This window comes from Rhipicephalus sanguineus, chromosome 4 (assembly GCF_013339695.2).
Source record: "Rhipicephalus sanguineus isolate Rsan-2018 chromosome 4, BIME_Rsan_1.4, whole genome shotgun sequence".
Classification (NCBI taxonomy): domain Eukaryota; kingdom Metazoa; phylum Arthropoda; class Arachnida; order Ixodida; family Ixodidae; genus Rhipicephalus; species Rhipicephalus sanguineus.
The window spans coordinates 533,765-548,570 of record NC_051179.1 but is presented as its reverse complement, the minus strand read 5'-3'; the positions used below and the strand labels follow the sequence as shown (position 1 = coordinate 548,570).

At 47.7% G+C, this 14,806-nt stretch overlaps 1 protein-coding gene across 1 annotated transcript in view; it reads left to right on the top strand.

Moving 5' to 3' along the window:
• The window catches only part of LOC119389283 (huntingtin-interacting protein 1-like), a 106,693-nt gene that overhangs the window by 75,851 nt on the left and 16,036 nt on the right, over positions 1 to 14,806 (top strand). Inside the window, 2 exon segments of the mRNA XM_037656484.2 lie at positions 1,964 to 2,053; positions 4,515 to 4,577. Coding sequence (XP_037512412.1) covers positions 1,964 to 2,053; positions 4,515 to 4,577 — 153 coding nt within the window.

Here is a 14,806-nt window from a genome sequence, read left to right as displayed (position 1 = left end):
GGCTGCTCACGGGAGTACTAAGGCTGACGTCCCAGCCTCGGCAGTGCACTTTTGGGGGGTCACGCCTATTTAGCACAGCCCAAAGAGGACTATGGCGGCGCCCAGGCAGCCGTCTGTGAAAAGGTCTATACACTCAAACCTCGATATAACAAACAGGGATATAACAAAATATCAGTTATAACGAAGCGAATGAGGAATAGTCTTGCAATAAATACAGTGTTAGGAATATACGTTTACAGTAAAACCTCGGTGATACGAATCTCGCGGGGTTATCAAAAATATTCGTATCACCAGAAAACATGAAAAATTAGTATGTGACAAAAGGAAGCTGGCATACGTTTTGATTCAGTGTTTCTCAGGGCCGCACCGACGTCATGAACAGGTCTGAATGATTCCCAGTAAAGTTTTAAGACGTCAACGAGACGTCAACGTAAATATACGGTGCATGCGCACGTGTGTAATTAATGAACTACATGTGTTGTGTCCCGTGACCACTAGTAGCCCCTTCCTAATCTTACTACGCTTGTCTGCATGACACCATACTACTGCGGCGAAAGTGACTTAAGAAGCGCTTTGCACACGATAGATAGCGCCCAAGTTCCTTCTCCAAGACCATACGCTTGGTCTCTTGGGGTCTTCGTCCACTTTTAATGGTACTTCATGACGGACCCGCAGCCCAAGTTTCAGTCTTGTTTCATAGAACGTCTGATTGCGGGGACATGGCTTGCATCGACGTGGTAGGCACGTGTTAACACAGTACAAAGACGCTGCTGCCTCGAGCACAGGAGCACGCGTCAACACGTCGGAAAAAGAAAGCGCGACGTCAACGTCATCTGTAATGTAAACGCGAAGGCGCCTCAAGGCCTCCAAGCTTCGCGCGCACTATCTCGGAGGCAATGACGCACCGTCGATGGTCGCGCAGTGCGCATGCCCGAGCCCGCGCATGACTGCCGCATCCTCCGCAACAGCGCGGGCGGCACCTGTGCGCAATCGGTTCGCAACAACCGTACTCCAATACATTGCAGGCTAATGGGCCTTGACTGGGACCACGAAGAAATTCATATCACCCCGAAATTCGCATGAGCCGTGATCGTATCACCGAGGTTTTACTGTATAACAAATTTTTGGATATGATGAAGTTATTTTCTAATAAACAAAGCGACGCTGATGATTGCGATGGTGATAGAGGCGGCTGACATCAGTTGCCCATAGTGGCCAGACTTGCGAAGTTTTTCTGCCAATGACCGGTGTATAATATAAGACAGAAGTCGACATTTTAGGGCTGTTTTTTTGAAAAAAAATTTGAGCTATATTCCGGTTTTTACGGTATACAGCAACAACCAGCCCAACACTCATTCCAGCACTTTTGAGACGCCATGTCATTCATTGCCTTTGGGGTTGGCCCAACTTGCTCACTACACTACGGTGGGATTGGTGCACGTTATTATGAAACCAGCTGTGACCTTACACTGATGCAGTGTAATTGATTAGTTGACATGCTCTTGTCATTGCTGTCATGTTATTGCCGTCACTCTCGTCATCAAACCGTCGATGTTGCCATTGCCGTCATGTACAGTTGTGAACTCGTAAATCGCTCGCTTCATGTGGTCACATTGCATCATCTGGTAAGACTTGATGGAACCATGAGCAATTTTAGACAGCCAGCTACCCGCAGCACACTTTGTGTAATGTTGGTTTTCACACTGCTTGAAATGTCCAATTTTTTTCTGTCTTTCTGTTTTTTTTTTTAAATCGTGGTACTTTTATTTTCTCAATCTGGCATGCTGCTCTTTCCGCTGCTGTTAGGTCAGCAATGTTAAACCCGAATTTCTTGCAAAATAAATTCTGCTGTTTGTACGCCTCTCTTCTTCTTTTCTTTGTGTTTTTGGTTGTGCACATTTCGTTGTTGAAACTGCTCTCGCTGTGTGATGGAGTGTGCAACCTTCTTGTGTTCTGTGTGCAGGACATGCTGAACAAGTCCCGGGAGGGTGACTCGGGCATCAAGCTGGAGGTGAACAGCAAGATCCTCGATGCCTGCACAGGACTCATGCAGGTGCGAGGCAGGCTATGTTTTTGCGTGCTCTTGTTTTCATCACACGTAGTAAGAATAAATCGCCAAGAGCAAACATCAAGTCAAGCCGAAGTAATCAGTACTGCTCCGAGGTGTCTGACACACTTTTACTTAAAAAATTTACCATTTACAGTCGAACCCGTTTATAACGAACTCGAAAGTGCTGCGAAAAATGGTCGCTATATCAGTAGTTCGTTGTAAATGGACTCGCCCTCAAAAACGTGCATTTAGCGACCAAGCCGCCTTTTTTTTTTCTGCCCATTTTTATTGAAAAGTGCTAACAACCCCTCCGGTGTCACATTAAACCTTTTCGCTTTGTGAAGCAAAGCCCGCTGCGTGCATGAGTGAATTAAACCATGTTTGCAGCGAACTGACGCCATTTTACTGAACTGCGGTACCACTACGTGGACCCGATCATCCCTGGCTAGTTGCGTGCGGCGCGTCGCCTATACGGCTCACGCCATCACTGCCGGGCCGCTTGCTGTATTATGCGCATTTGTGCGTTCTTTGTGTCCGCTTCCCTTCAGACCGTGCACAGGTGTGGCAAGTAGCCTGTTCGTTCAGCGTGGCGAAGACAAGCATTTTGCAAGTTACACGCACTCTACGTCTCCGCCATGCTCTGACAGTCCCGCCTGACGAGGCACGGCACACTTGGGTTGTTGCCATAGTTGTCGCCTAATAAAACACGAAGTATACGCTCGCTGTAAGTGAATCGACGTTTCCCGGCGCCCATGCCGCTCAACACCATCGAGCTACTTTTGTTTTCACGAAGCGACGTACACTTTTATCTCGCACGGCGTGGCGGCGGCAAACTTGCGAACGGCAGCATCGCGCTTGTGCTGCTCGTACTGCCATCAATACGAACAGCTTACGCCCCATGTGCAGCCGTGCAGATAGCTGCAGATGACTGTGATAAGGTTGTCGGCGATAAGTCCTAATGGCACGTTCATCGCCAGCCGTCACATCGCCTTCGCTCTCTTCTGATGCTTATCTCCTTATCCGTGAAGGCATCGCCGCAATCACACGGAAGTCGTAATGATTGATCAACCGGTCTCTGCCGTTACCGAAAAGACGAAACGTTTTGCGGCACACTGTGGCGTCGACCGAAAAGACGAGACGTTTTGCGGCACACTGTGGCATCGACGCAGTGAACTTTTGTGCGATGAAAAGTTATCGCTGTCATCACTTATTGCATTTTATGACTTGTGTTCCAAGGCGTAGGTTCATCGTAGGCAGTCGTAGCTGCAGAGAACGGCACCAGAAAAGGTTCCCGTGCGAAAAGCTGACCACAAAGCTTCATGCCGCCCCGCATTTCATTCCTTTTTTTATTCCTCACTGCCATTCTGCCACTGAAGAAATGACTGGAAAGTGAGCGACCTCATTCGCAGCGTCCAAAATCAGCGTGCGGTGCTCGCCGACCTAGGGTATCTTCGTCGCGAGTAAACTGGAGCGGGGCACGCGCGAGCGCACGCTTCTCTCATGCTTTAAAAGATGATTTAGAAGGCCTGTTTCAATTTATTTCTCTTCGTATACGCCATATTTTTACGGCGACCGTGTATGAAGTGTTCGTTCTCAAAGTAGGAGGCTTTGAAAAATGTTCGCTATATATGGACGCAGTTTCAATAGGTAGCATAGGAAAATCGTAAGTGCATCAAAATATGGTCGTTATAGCCGATAGATCGTTATATCTGGGATCATTATAAGTGGGTTCGACTGTATAATCAAGATGATTAGAGTTAGCGTTTAATGTAATAAAATTGTTTCATTTAAATTCGTTGTGCTTTTTACTATGTTACATGCGTGTTAGAGTGGATTATTTAAAGTGTGTTGACCTCAGTCTCCACTTTGTATGAACTGTGCAGCTCAGTGTAGTAAGGGCAATGACCCCTGCATGTGTTAGTATTAATTTAAAGAGGCACGGTGCACTGAAAAGGTCACTCTGCTTTGTGACAACTGAGCACTGACTGCTGTGCAGTGATGTCCTAAAAGATGACGCCAGCTGCTCATGGGCGTAAGAATGGTCACATCAACACAGTCGAGTGCAGCTTTGTTCTTTAACGGCCATTTTGTGGACTCCCATTCCATTAGGAGCGCACTTCTTGCTTTTCTGCGCCCATTTTAGAACCTCGTCGCTTTGAATGCTATTCCTTGTACAACGAAGCAAGTTTCCTGTCACAGTCACAACACCTTCATGATGACAGGGATTTGCCCGAGCACGTGAAGACAAACCTGCATGTTGTGCAGTTTTGATAAACCTGCAAACTTCTCTCTGTTGCTTAGCCTGTCAGGTAAACATGGTTGGTTTGGGTGACTATTATTTCACAGGACGTGCAGTGAACATGTGAATTGCAAGCCTACAAATATTGCGACTTGCATGAACTGAAAGGCTTGTCAGTCTTGTTTTGGCTTGTCGTCTTACTCCCTTGTTGTTGTTGTCATGCAGGCCATACGAGAACTGGTCAAGAGCTCCAAACACCTTCAGGAAGAAATAGTAGCCAAGGAGAAGGTGAGCTCAACTGGGACTAAAGAGAAAAACTATTTTTGTCGAATTAGTAAATTAGCTGTTCTCAATACCAAAATCACCACTCTTGCTGCTAGAAGATGCTTGGTAAGTGAGAAAATGCACAAAAAGAAAATACAGCTTGTGACGCCACCTTAAAGGGGCCCTGCAACACTTTTCGAGCATGCTCAAAAAGCGCTGCCGATCGGTAGTCGAGGCTCCCGAGAACACGCGAGCCAAATATTATAGCGATGCGCACGGCCTGGAATTTACAATAAATTCTCAAAGTCAGCTGAAAATTGCTCCCTCTTCTCTCGACAAATGATGTATTAGTCCGCAAAATATGACGCGATTGTCGGCAGTTCCACCATTGGATGATGTTATAATCACGATAACGCACTCATTATTACTTTCGTTGTTAATTTTGAGTTCAATAAGTAGATAATATGTATGTTTATATTCCGTTATCGCGTTAAAAACACCGAACAAACATTAATATTAGCACTTCCGGTCTCACCGACAGCTCGTCTGCTCGTAGTTGCGTGGTTCCGTTTTCTTCGCCATGCGCAGTGCCGAAAACGTGAATACAGTAGACTCTCAGTAAACGGAAATCTGTTAAACGGAACTGCTGCTTAAACGGAACAACTGCATCTAATATAATTGGTTTCATACTTGGATTCTGCACTCCTGTTCATCTCTCAGTAAACGGAACTCCTGTTAAATGGAACACATTTTCTTGGTCCCTTCAGGTTCCGTTTAACGAGTCTACTGTATTTCTGTGCTTTTGACCATCGCCGGTTCCGTTGAGAGTGGCAGCCGTTCGAGTGTTGCCTCGTCAGCTGAGAACTGCATCGTCGGCACGTTCTCACGACCGACCGAGGCACGGGCGCAGTGTGTCTCCGATAACAATGCTGGCATCCGGTAATGGCGGCGCTTCGGGGTCGTCTGCCAGTGCCGTCTTACGAGGCGGTGTATCGGAGTATGGGCCGAAACTGATCTCAGCTGTCATTCGTTCCAAACGAGCGCGCAGGTTTGCTTCCATGGTTGGCAGAGCGATGAAAACACTACGGCGTTCGAGGTGCACACCCAACATTACCAAACCGACGCGCAGTTTTCAAGCACGTTTTCTTCAAGCACGCGCGATATCGGCTCCGCTCGACGAGAACGACGCAAGCCGACCGGAAGTGGCGGCACAGACCACGTGGTTGCGCCCAGACGTCAGAGAGAAAAAAATGAAGAAAAAAACTCCGCCGGCGCTCTTGGGCGGAGCCTCGCTTCTCTGCGCTGCCTCCCTCGACTCGCTGCCTAGCTTTCCGCGCGCTCGCAGCGTTGAGTTGAGGGAGAAAGCTGCGGAACGTGATCTCTATAATTTGGTAACACCACTTAGACTTGACGGATTCGAAAAATGTTTGCGGCATATGACTCGTGAAGAGTGATACGTCAATAATGAGACTATTCCAATATAACTAAGAAAGGTGTTGCAGGGCCCCTTTAAGGGGGGACGTGGCTTTGGAAAACCAACTTTCTTATAACTTAACAGATGTTGATGAAAATTGGCACAAGTATTCAGCATGTCTCCCTGATGCTTTCAAAAAAGTTTCAGAGTGATACCTTCAGAACTTTTTATTCAATTCAATTTTTACTTCTTGCATTCCTTTGCACTTTGCGCAATGCCTGGAGAGTAAAAAAAAAAGGACTAGAAGGCTAGGTGAATATTTGTTGCATAGCTAAATGCATGCTGAGTGTCGTGACATTCTTGCTTTATTTTTTTGCAACACAATATTCTTGCATTGCGATTCTTTTTGATACCTTCAAATCAGGCACACTCTTGGGGTGAACGAGTAGTCACATCGTAAAATTACAAAGCGTCAAAGTGAGAAAGAAAGAATGCCACGGTATGCATTGTAGTCTAAGAAGCATAACAAAAGAAACGGAGCCAAAATAGGCCAAACGGTTACGAAGAAAATGGCTGCACAAACATGGCAGGCAGGCAAAAAGGCACTTTTGAGAAAACGGCTCTCGAAGTTTCACCTTGCGTCCAGTGATCTGGAATGCACCAGGATCATAGTTTTTGGTGTCCTTAGTGATGTGAAGTCTCTTGAGCATTTGCTGCTTGCTTTCGTGCACTTTTGATGGCTTTTTTTCCCGGATGGCATCCTTCTCTGCAGCTCTTTGAATGGAGTGCTTTCCAGGCTTCAGGCCAAGTGATGCACAAAACTCTCTATAAGCATGGAGAGTGCCAGTATTATACTTGCAGACTGCCTCATTGACAGCTGTTTCGGCGGCAATCAGTGAAGCGTTTAGCTCTTCTGGTAGAATTGACCGAACTACCGAATGAAGACTCGGCCGCATTTTGACTTTTTTTTTTTTTGTTTTGGCAACAGCCGAGCAACTGAGGGTGGTCAGGTTTCAGTAGACTGGAAGCAATGCAGTGCTGCCAATTTATACGTGTGTGGTGGTGGAGCCTTGCCTTCAGCTTCTGCAGCACGGTACTTGCACCAGCTCAGGGACCCAAGTGGGCAGAATGCATGGTGTAGCTCTTCATCTCTCGAGGTGACATGTCGTTGCCATTATGGCCTTTTGCATGTCATCAATGTCAACGTTGTCACGGATAGCCATATCATAATAACTAGTCAGTCTTTCAAATTAATGAGGTCTTGAGTCAGGCCGGCCCATCCTCCAAGTGGTTGATCTTTTTTGCTTCTTGATACAGGTGTTGGCAGAGCTGTACCCATCCTCTTTTTGACATGATTTATACAGTCTTCTTTAGCCAATGGAATAAATCTGTATGTTCTTTCTTCAGAAAGAGTCAGGGAAGTATCACTGTGTCCATCACAAACAATGGATGTGTGTCGGAGGTCATTCTTTCCTGTGACCTTCTGAATAAAATTAAGGCGGAGGATGTGGCATTCAGTACCAACTTTCTTATTCCTACATAGGTTTTCATGAAAATTGGCACACTTATTGCAAACATTTCTGGGATGAAATATATGAGGAGTTTATTCAATAACACGAGTTGGTCAGATATAATTCAACTCCCTGCTTCACACACGCCACGCTCATTTGCAAACCTCGCCTGTGATGCATTTCATCATCCACTCGGTCGCGGAAACGGTAATTTGCGAGGCTTTCGTTATTTTAGAAGATTCATAAGAGCTCGCGGCGATTCCAAGCACGAATCTAAGCGTGCCTAAATTGCATCACCAGCGCTTTCTTTCATGCCGATGTACTCGGCCGCGGGGTCCGAGAAGTCGCGCACTATATGCTGGCTGGCGACATTCGGCGACAATGCGCAGTGCTCCTAGCCGCGGCGACAAAAAATCGGCGCGCGTAACGTCTTGGTCTCCCATTTTGCGGCGCCGACGCGCGAAATTGCTAGCCGCTGCTCGGAGCAGTCAATGCGCGACGAGCTTGACCGGGAGTCCGCGGACGATGCGATTTGTTGCTTGCGACGAAGCACAGTGCGGCTTGTCCGCTAGTGTGATGTCATTGCCCGCAAAGTGCGCATTCGTCTCGTAAATCAGCGCCGTAAGCGGAGTTAGGCCTAGCCACAACTCCGAGCAGTAAGCTCGGTCGCGGTGTGCGTGGCCGCGGTGCCCAATGTTTCAAAGCACGTCATGTTCGATCGCGAGTACAAAGAGTAGTCCCGCGAAGTTCATCGTCACGGAGGACGAAGTGCTGACAAGCTGAACTACCCGAGACGCGCATCTGCGATGTTCGCGACGAGCGCGGCACGCTATCGTCTATCGTACACTGATGACGGCGCTTCCGCTTGCAGCTGTCAAACTGCAGGGTATACATAAATTATCGTCGACCCGTGTACACAGAACGAGAGCGAACGCGTCACTAAGTAGCGCGATTTTCGACAGTCGTAACATCAGGTAACATCGCGACGCGTAAGAAGCAGACGACTGTCCTCTCGAAGCGAGCATCGGACCAATGGCGAGGCGTGCTGGAGCAACATGGCGGACGCGGCCAATCGGAGGCCTCGAAATGACCTTCAGGGATTTGCTTTTTGTGCGCTTGTTTTCAAAGGGAGGAGCCAGCTGAGGCGGGGAATTTGAAAACGAAGAAATGCTGTTTACGGCGAGCTCAAAATGGTGGCGCCCGGTTGTACCGTTGCGGAGCAAGAATGTTTTGAAAAGCACCGTTTTTTTGCGATCTCCACAATAATTTTCGCCACCTCTGCCCGCACAACAAATTTTTTAAAGCACTTCTAGGTGTTTTTCAGTGAAGATGTTTTGGAATCAGATAGAAAAAGGGCTACAGAAACTGAAAATGTGATTTTCAAAAAATTGATTTTTTTGCCATTTTGCACGATACAAAAGCCGCGTCCCCCCTTAAAGCTCTCACACAAACTCGCTGTGATGTCATTGACTTTGATGGTCTGCTAAGCCCTACGTAGTTCTTGAGTAGTGAAAATTAAGTACATTGTCCTCCGAGATATAATTTAGAATGTTTCACCTAAATTTCAAAATTGGTTGAGCCAATATGGTCAAAATAGGGGGGGGGGGGAATGTTCAAAATCTGTGGCACCCAATCACTCAAATGGCATTCAGTTGCAGAGATTTAGACGCAAAATTTTAAAATGAAACTTGGGCTTTTATTTTCTCTTCTACAGTTGAACCCCTTTATGAGAGACATGCACCAGGAAGCAGTTCCTGTCCCTTACATGAGGTGTTTCTCATAAGCAGGGTACCACGTTCTCATTTTCTGATCAACCTCTGTTTTGATGCAGGCACACTGGTGTGTCTTATGAAGGGTTTCAACTGTATTAGTGAACCTATGATGGCAAACTTAGTGATAGTTGATTGGTTTGTGGGATATAATGTCACGAAGCAACTCAGGCTCAGAGATGCCATGGTGAGAGGCTCTGTATAATTTTGACTACCGTATTTACTCGAATCTAACGCGCACATTTTTTTCGGTAGAACGAGTGCAAAAATCGCATGCACGTTATAATCGAGTACCGGAAAAAAAAAGAAACTGTTATCATACTGCCATCGGCATTTCAAAATGGCCGCCTCCTACGCGCTTCGGCCATTGTTTCAGTTCGTACGTGTGCTGAGGAGCTCGTCATCCCGTTCTGCGTTCGCATCGACGGCATGGAAGTGCCGACTCCAAATACTCGACGAGTGCACCACGATGCCGCATTTAAAAGAAAAGTTATTACATGTGCTGAGACGGACGGAAATCGGGCCGCATCACGGTCGTTCGGAGTTCCCAAAACGTGCGTGCGAGACTGCTGCAAACAGAAGCAGAAGATTTTTTACAGCAAAGCTTCACGAAAAGGTTTCAGTGGACCAAAGCAGGGCCGGTTTCCCGAAATCGAAGAGCGTTTACAGCGACAAGGAGTTGTCCGACAGCGACGAGGACTGATCCATTACGTGACTCGTATCGCCACCGTAGTGGTGACAGTTTAGCGGCAAGGCCCGCTGTTTGACTTTGTGTTTTATTTTTTGAAACTTTAGTTCTTTAAAACCCAAATACTTGTTCTTCGGAATGTGCAAAGGTTGACTCCTACGGATTTTTTTTTTGTTCTTTTCTCTCACAAAAATGGGTGCACGTTACAATCGATGTATTACTTTTTTTTTTTTGGTCACGGAATACGGGCGCGCTTTACAATCGAGGGCGCGGTAGAATCGAGTAAATACGGTACTTGGTATTCTATAACATGCACTGACATCACAGCGTACACGGGCTTCTAGCATTTTGCCTCCCTCGAAGTGTGACCGCCGCCAACGGGATCAAACCCGCGTCTTTCGGGTCAGCAGCTGAACACCATAACCACTGAGCCACTGCAGTGGCCTAAACGATAGTCGAGTTTTCTTAATTCGTAGTGTTCCCTTGACTCTATGACTTGGTCACATTTACAAAACTATGATGTTGCCACATTTACAAAAATCTGCATGTTGTCACCAGCAGAAATTTCAAGAATGCCTAGTGCTGGGGAAAAAAAGAAAAACCAGTAGCTGTTGACACAAGTGTTGGCCCAACTACAGTCGATCCCGGATATATCGAACTCGGATATATCGAATTATTGGCTATATCGAACAGTTGAGAAATCCCCTTGAATTTCCCATGCAAAAGTATGCGGCTGGTGTGCATGTATATCGAACTCTTGCACAGCCAAACATCCGCTATATCGAACGCTGCTCCGCGCCGAAGCCCAGAAAGTGCATTTTTCCTAACAAATATTGATCATTTTTCGGCTGCATTCTTGTAAGTTCCAATCTGCCGTTGCGCGCAGGTGACGAAATTGCATTGCTCTAGTTCGTTGTGCAGCGCTTGTCAGTTCACCGGTATATTTGACGCGCAATCCGCAGGTTTTAACGCACGGGCTAGTGCTTTCCAAAGAGGCTGATCGCCGAGGGCACCAAAATAAGAATTCGAAGTGACTTGGCAGCCTTGTTGTAATATTTGCATTCCCTTCCTTGTCTGTTCGCGCATGAAGGTATGCGGGCCCGCAAAGCATGGCCTTTGAGATCCGCAACCCATCTCGGAGGCTACGCTTTTTTTTCGCATTTCTCGCCAAAGTAGCGGCTGCCTTCTACAAAGCCACAAGTGCCATCGGTATCGCCAACATGGCGACGGCGGAGAAATGTTTCTTCGTGCAGTGTTGTCTCCTGCGGCATGTGTACTCTCGCTTCGTTCTTGATAAATCGTCATTCGGGAGTCGAACTAAACATTGTCCCGGTCGTAGCGATAAAAATGATGACCGGTGCTTGGAACGACGTCAAGTAAAGCGCCGTCTTGCACTGTTTCCTTACGGGCCTTGGTTCCAGGTGACGACTTTGGGCGCGTCATGACCGCCGACTACGGCGTACGGTGCGTCAGTGAATCGGTGCAGATAACGACGTAGCTGCTTCTGATTGCATCGATGCCGATATCATAGCTGACGTTGCCGGTGCTGCGGAAATGGACCGGTGCGGTTTGAAGATGCCAGCCGCCGCTGCCACCGCTAAACCCTTTACCGCGGTACAGAGCTCGCATCAGCGTTCAGCGTCGATCACCGCTGTTGTGGCCGAAGGTGCTGAATTTACTTATTTGGAAAGCTTGAATGATATTGACGATGACTTGATGAATTCATGGCGCTCAAGAAGCAAGACAAGTTCACGGACTATTTTCATGCGAAATAAAGTGCGCCAACTCGCAAAGGAAGAGGTTCTCGCCTTGTTCTGTAGCATATGTGAGCGAAACGCCATGTTCGCGCTTTTTACGATTTCAGAAAACTGTGTCGACGCCTGCAGTGCTTTAATTGAAGCCTTAAATACGCATATTTCGTATTTCGAAGTATCGATATATCGAACTATTTCGCGGTTCCCTTCGAGTTCGATATATCCGGGATCGACTGTATATGAAAAGAAATATCTAAGTAAGCCCACTCTACCTCTGTCTAAGCCAGTGGTTCTCAAATGGGGGTCCGTTAAACCCATGCTTGGGGAGGGAAATAACGCGTCCTTTGAAGCCATGCTATGCCTCGTGACAGTGGCCCCTTTTGATTTTTTGGTGTGCTTCACCACATAGCACCTTTGCATTGCGGCGGAGCTGACTTATGTTTCCCCTTCTCCACGAGATGGCTGTAAAACCTTCGTTGCAGTTTTCTACGACATATGCATAGCATGCTTTTTTCAGGCTCACATATTTTAAAATCAAACACAGCTAGAAACAGGTTCAATGTGGCTGCAGACTGTGCAACTAATCATCAAACTGTTGAGATTCAATTTGTGTGGCACTTTAGTTTGACCGTTCTGTGCCAGGTACCGTTTAAACCGGACTGTAGGTCGAGTGGGAATATAGGTTGACCCCCCCAAGTTCAGGTGACCAAAAAGGAAAAAAAAAGAAAACTCAAAATTGTCAAAACACATTTACTTGCGAATCGGCGCACCACTCACCCATCGTCGGAGCTCCCGTCAACCAGCATCGCAGCTGTTCCTATTCGTCAGACAAAGCATCACTGTCTTCTGAAGGCGAGAGTTTGTCGCTGGCCGCCTCCCACAGTGCGTCGTCTTCCGTGCCATCCAGCGCGTTGCTGATGCAACATTTTTTCTGGCAAGTGAGCCAACGTCTGAAAAGGTCGAAGCAATAACGAGTGCACCAGAACCAACAAACAAGTCGGAACTACAGTCCTTTTTAGGAATGATAAGCTTTTACAACCGGTTCCTTTGTGACAAGGCATCCATTGCCGAACCTCTACATCGCTTATTGGACAAAGAAGCTAAGTAGAGATGGGAAGCTCCGCACAAGGCTGCTTTCAACAGACTTAAGGACGCGCTGCCTGAATGTACGGTTCTTGCGCATTACAACGATTCTCGTCCGCTGATGCTGAGCAGCGATGCTTCGCCTTATGGTTTAGGAGTAGTACTTGCGCAGCTGGACGGAAACGGACAAGAAATACCAGTAGCGTTTGCATCAAGAACCCTCGGAAAATGTGAGAGAAATTATTCCCAGCTTGACAGGGAAGGACTTGCAATTGTTTTTGGAGTCACGCACTTTCACCAGTATATTGCTGGTCGGCATGTACTCATCGTGACTGACCGTAAGCCACTTCTTGGAATCATGTGCCCTAGGAAACAGATTCAGCAAGTTTTATCACCGCGAATGCTTCGCTGGTGCGTGATTTTGAGCGCTTATGACTACGAGTTGGTGTACCGAGAAGGGAAAAGACACCAGAATGCAGATGCGCTCAGTAGACTTCCTCCGGCCTCCAATGTCGATGAGCTGGCGGCACCGGGGGACGTGCTGATAATTGAAGGGTTGCGGTGAACCTCCACTGACTGCTGAGAAGATAGCCAGACTGATAGGGGAAGACTCCACGCTATCTGAAGTTCACCATGAGCTACAAACCGGATCAACGGCATCATGGCAGGGTGCAAGTTTCCAACCGTACAAGAGTCGGGTACATGAACTCTCCATGCACCGTGGTTGTGTATTATGGGGCACACGAGTCGCGATTCCAACGGAAGCAAGAGAGGAAGCTTTGACACTTCTTCATGCCAATCACCCGGGAATAACCACAATGAAACGTTTCGCTCGCAGTCGCCTGTGGTGGCCTGGGTTGGACGCCGACATAGAGTCCAAGGTGCGATCATGCGAGACGTGCCAAATGCATAGCCGTCTTCCTTCCGCTGTTGCGATTCCGAAATGGCCCTGTCCAAATGAACCATGGAAGGTCGTTCATGTTGACTTCGCAGGGCCGGTGAACAATAAGAGCTTTTTAATCGTAGTGGATGCTTACTCCAAGTGGTTGGAAGTAAGACAAGTGCCGTCACAGTCTACTTCCGCTGCAACGGATGCGCTACGGTCACTGTTCACCACTTTTGGCATACCGCAAATGATAGTTTCCGACAATGGGACAGCATTCGTTTTGTCCGAAATGCAACACTTCTTCAAACTGAACATGATCAAGCACATAACATCAGCTCCATATCATCCGGCTACAAATGGGCAAGCCGAACCAAGACTACTCGTATCCATTCGAGCATCATGGCCTCGTCCTTGTATCTTTTTGGGTTGACGCGAACGATAACACCGGGCGGGAACGCTTCCTTCGGCATTGTTTTTCATTTGAAAATGACGAAGGGTGGCAGCTTTCTACCGTCTGCTGTGCAAGCCAGCATGACGGTGAAGCGCGAGTGCTGGTTGCCAGTGGTCAATAGCTTCACAACCTTGGCGCCGCACTGCGTTATCGTCGTCGACGAAGGCATGTCAAACCACACGGGGGTCTCATCGGCGTTGTCAATTTGCCCCATCATGAAGTTATTCTGCTCCCGAAGCCGGTTCACGAAGCGCTGTCCTCGAACTTGTCCTCGAACTCCTCCGGCAACTTTTGTCAGGTGGATGTGCACGGCGGAGAGAAAATCTTTTGAGTCTCATGAATCGACGCACCCACGAGTTTGGTGCACGGAACTCTTCTCTCATGAGCCCAGCTTCTTGAGCGAGCTCCACGTCTTTGTTGCGAATGGTATCCACGGTCACTGGCAGCGAGCACGCACGAACTTCCCGCACAAAGTCCGCGAGTGTGTCTTCCAGCTGCGGATGAACCGCACTGCGTCCACGAAACGACGTTTTCCGAGGGTTGCACTTCTGCAGCTTCCCTTTCTGTGCTCTCCAGTAGCGCACGCTTTTTTTCGAAACGCCGAAGCTGCGCTGAGTGAGCGGCCATGTTGCCGTTCGCTTTGGCGAACTCGACAACATTTAGTTTAAACGCAACCGAGAACTGCCTCCCCATGCCG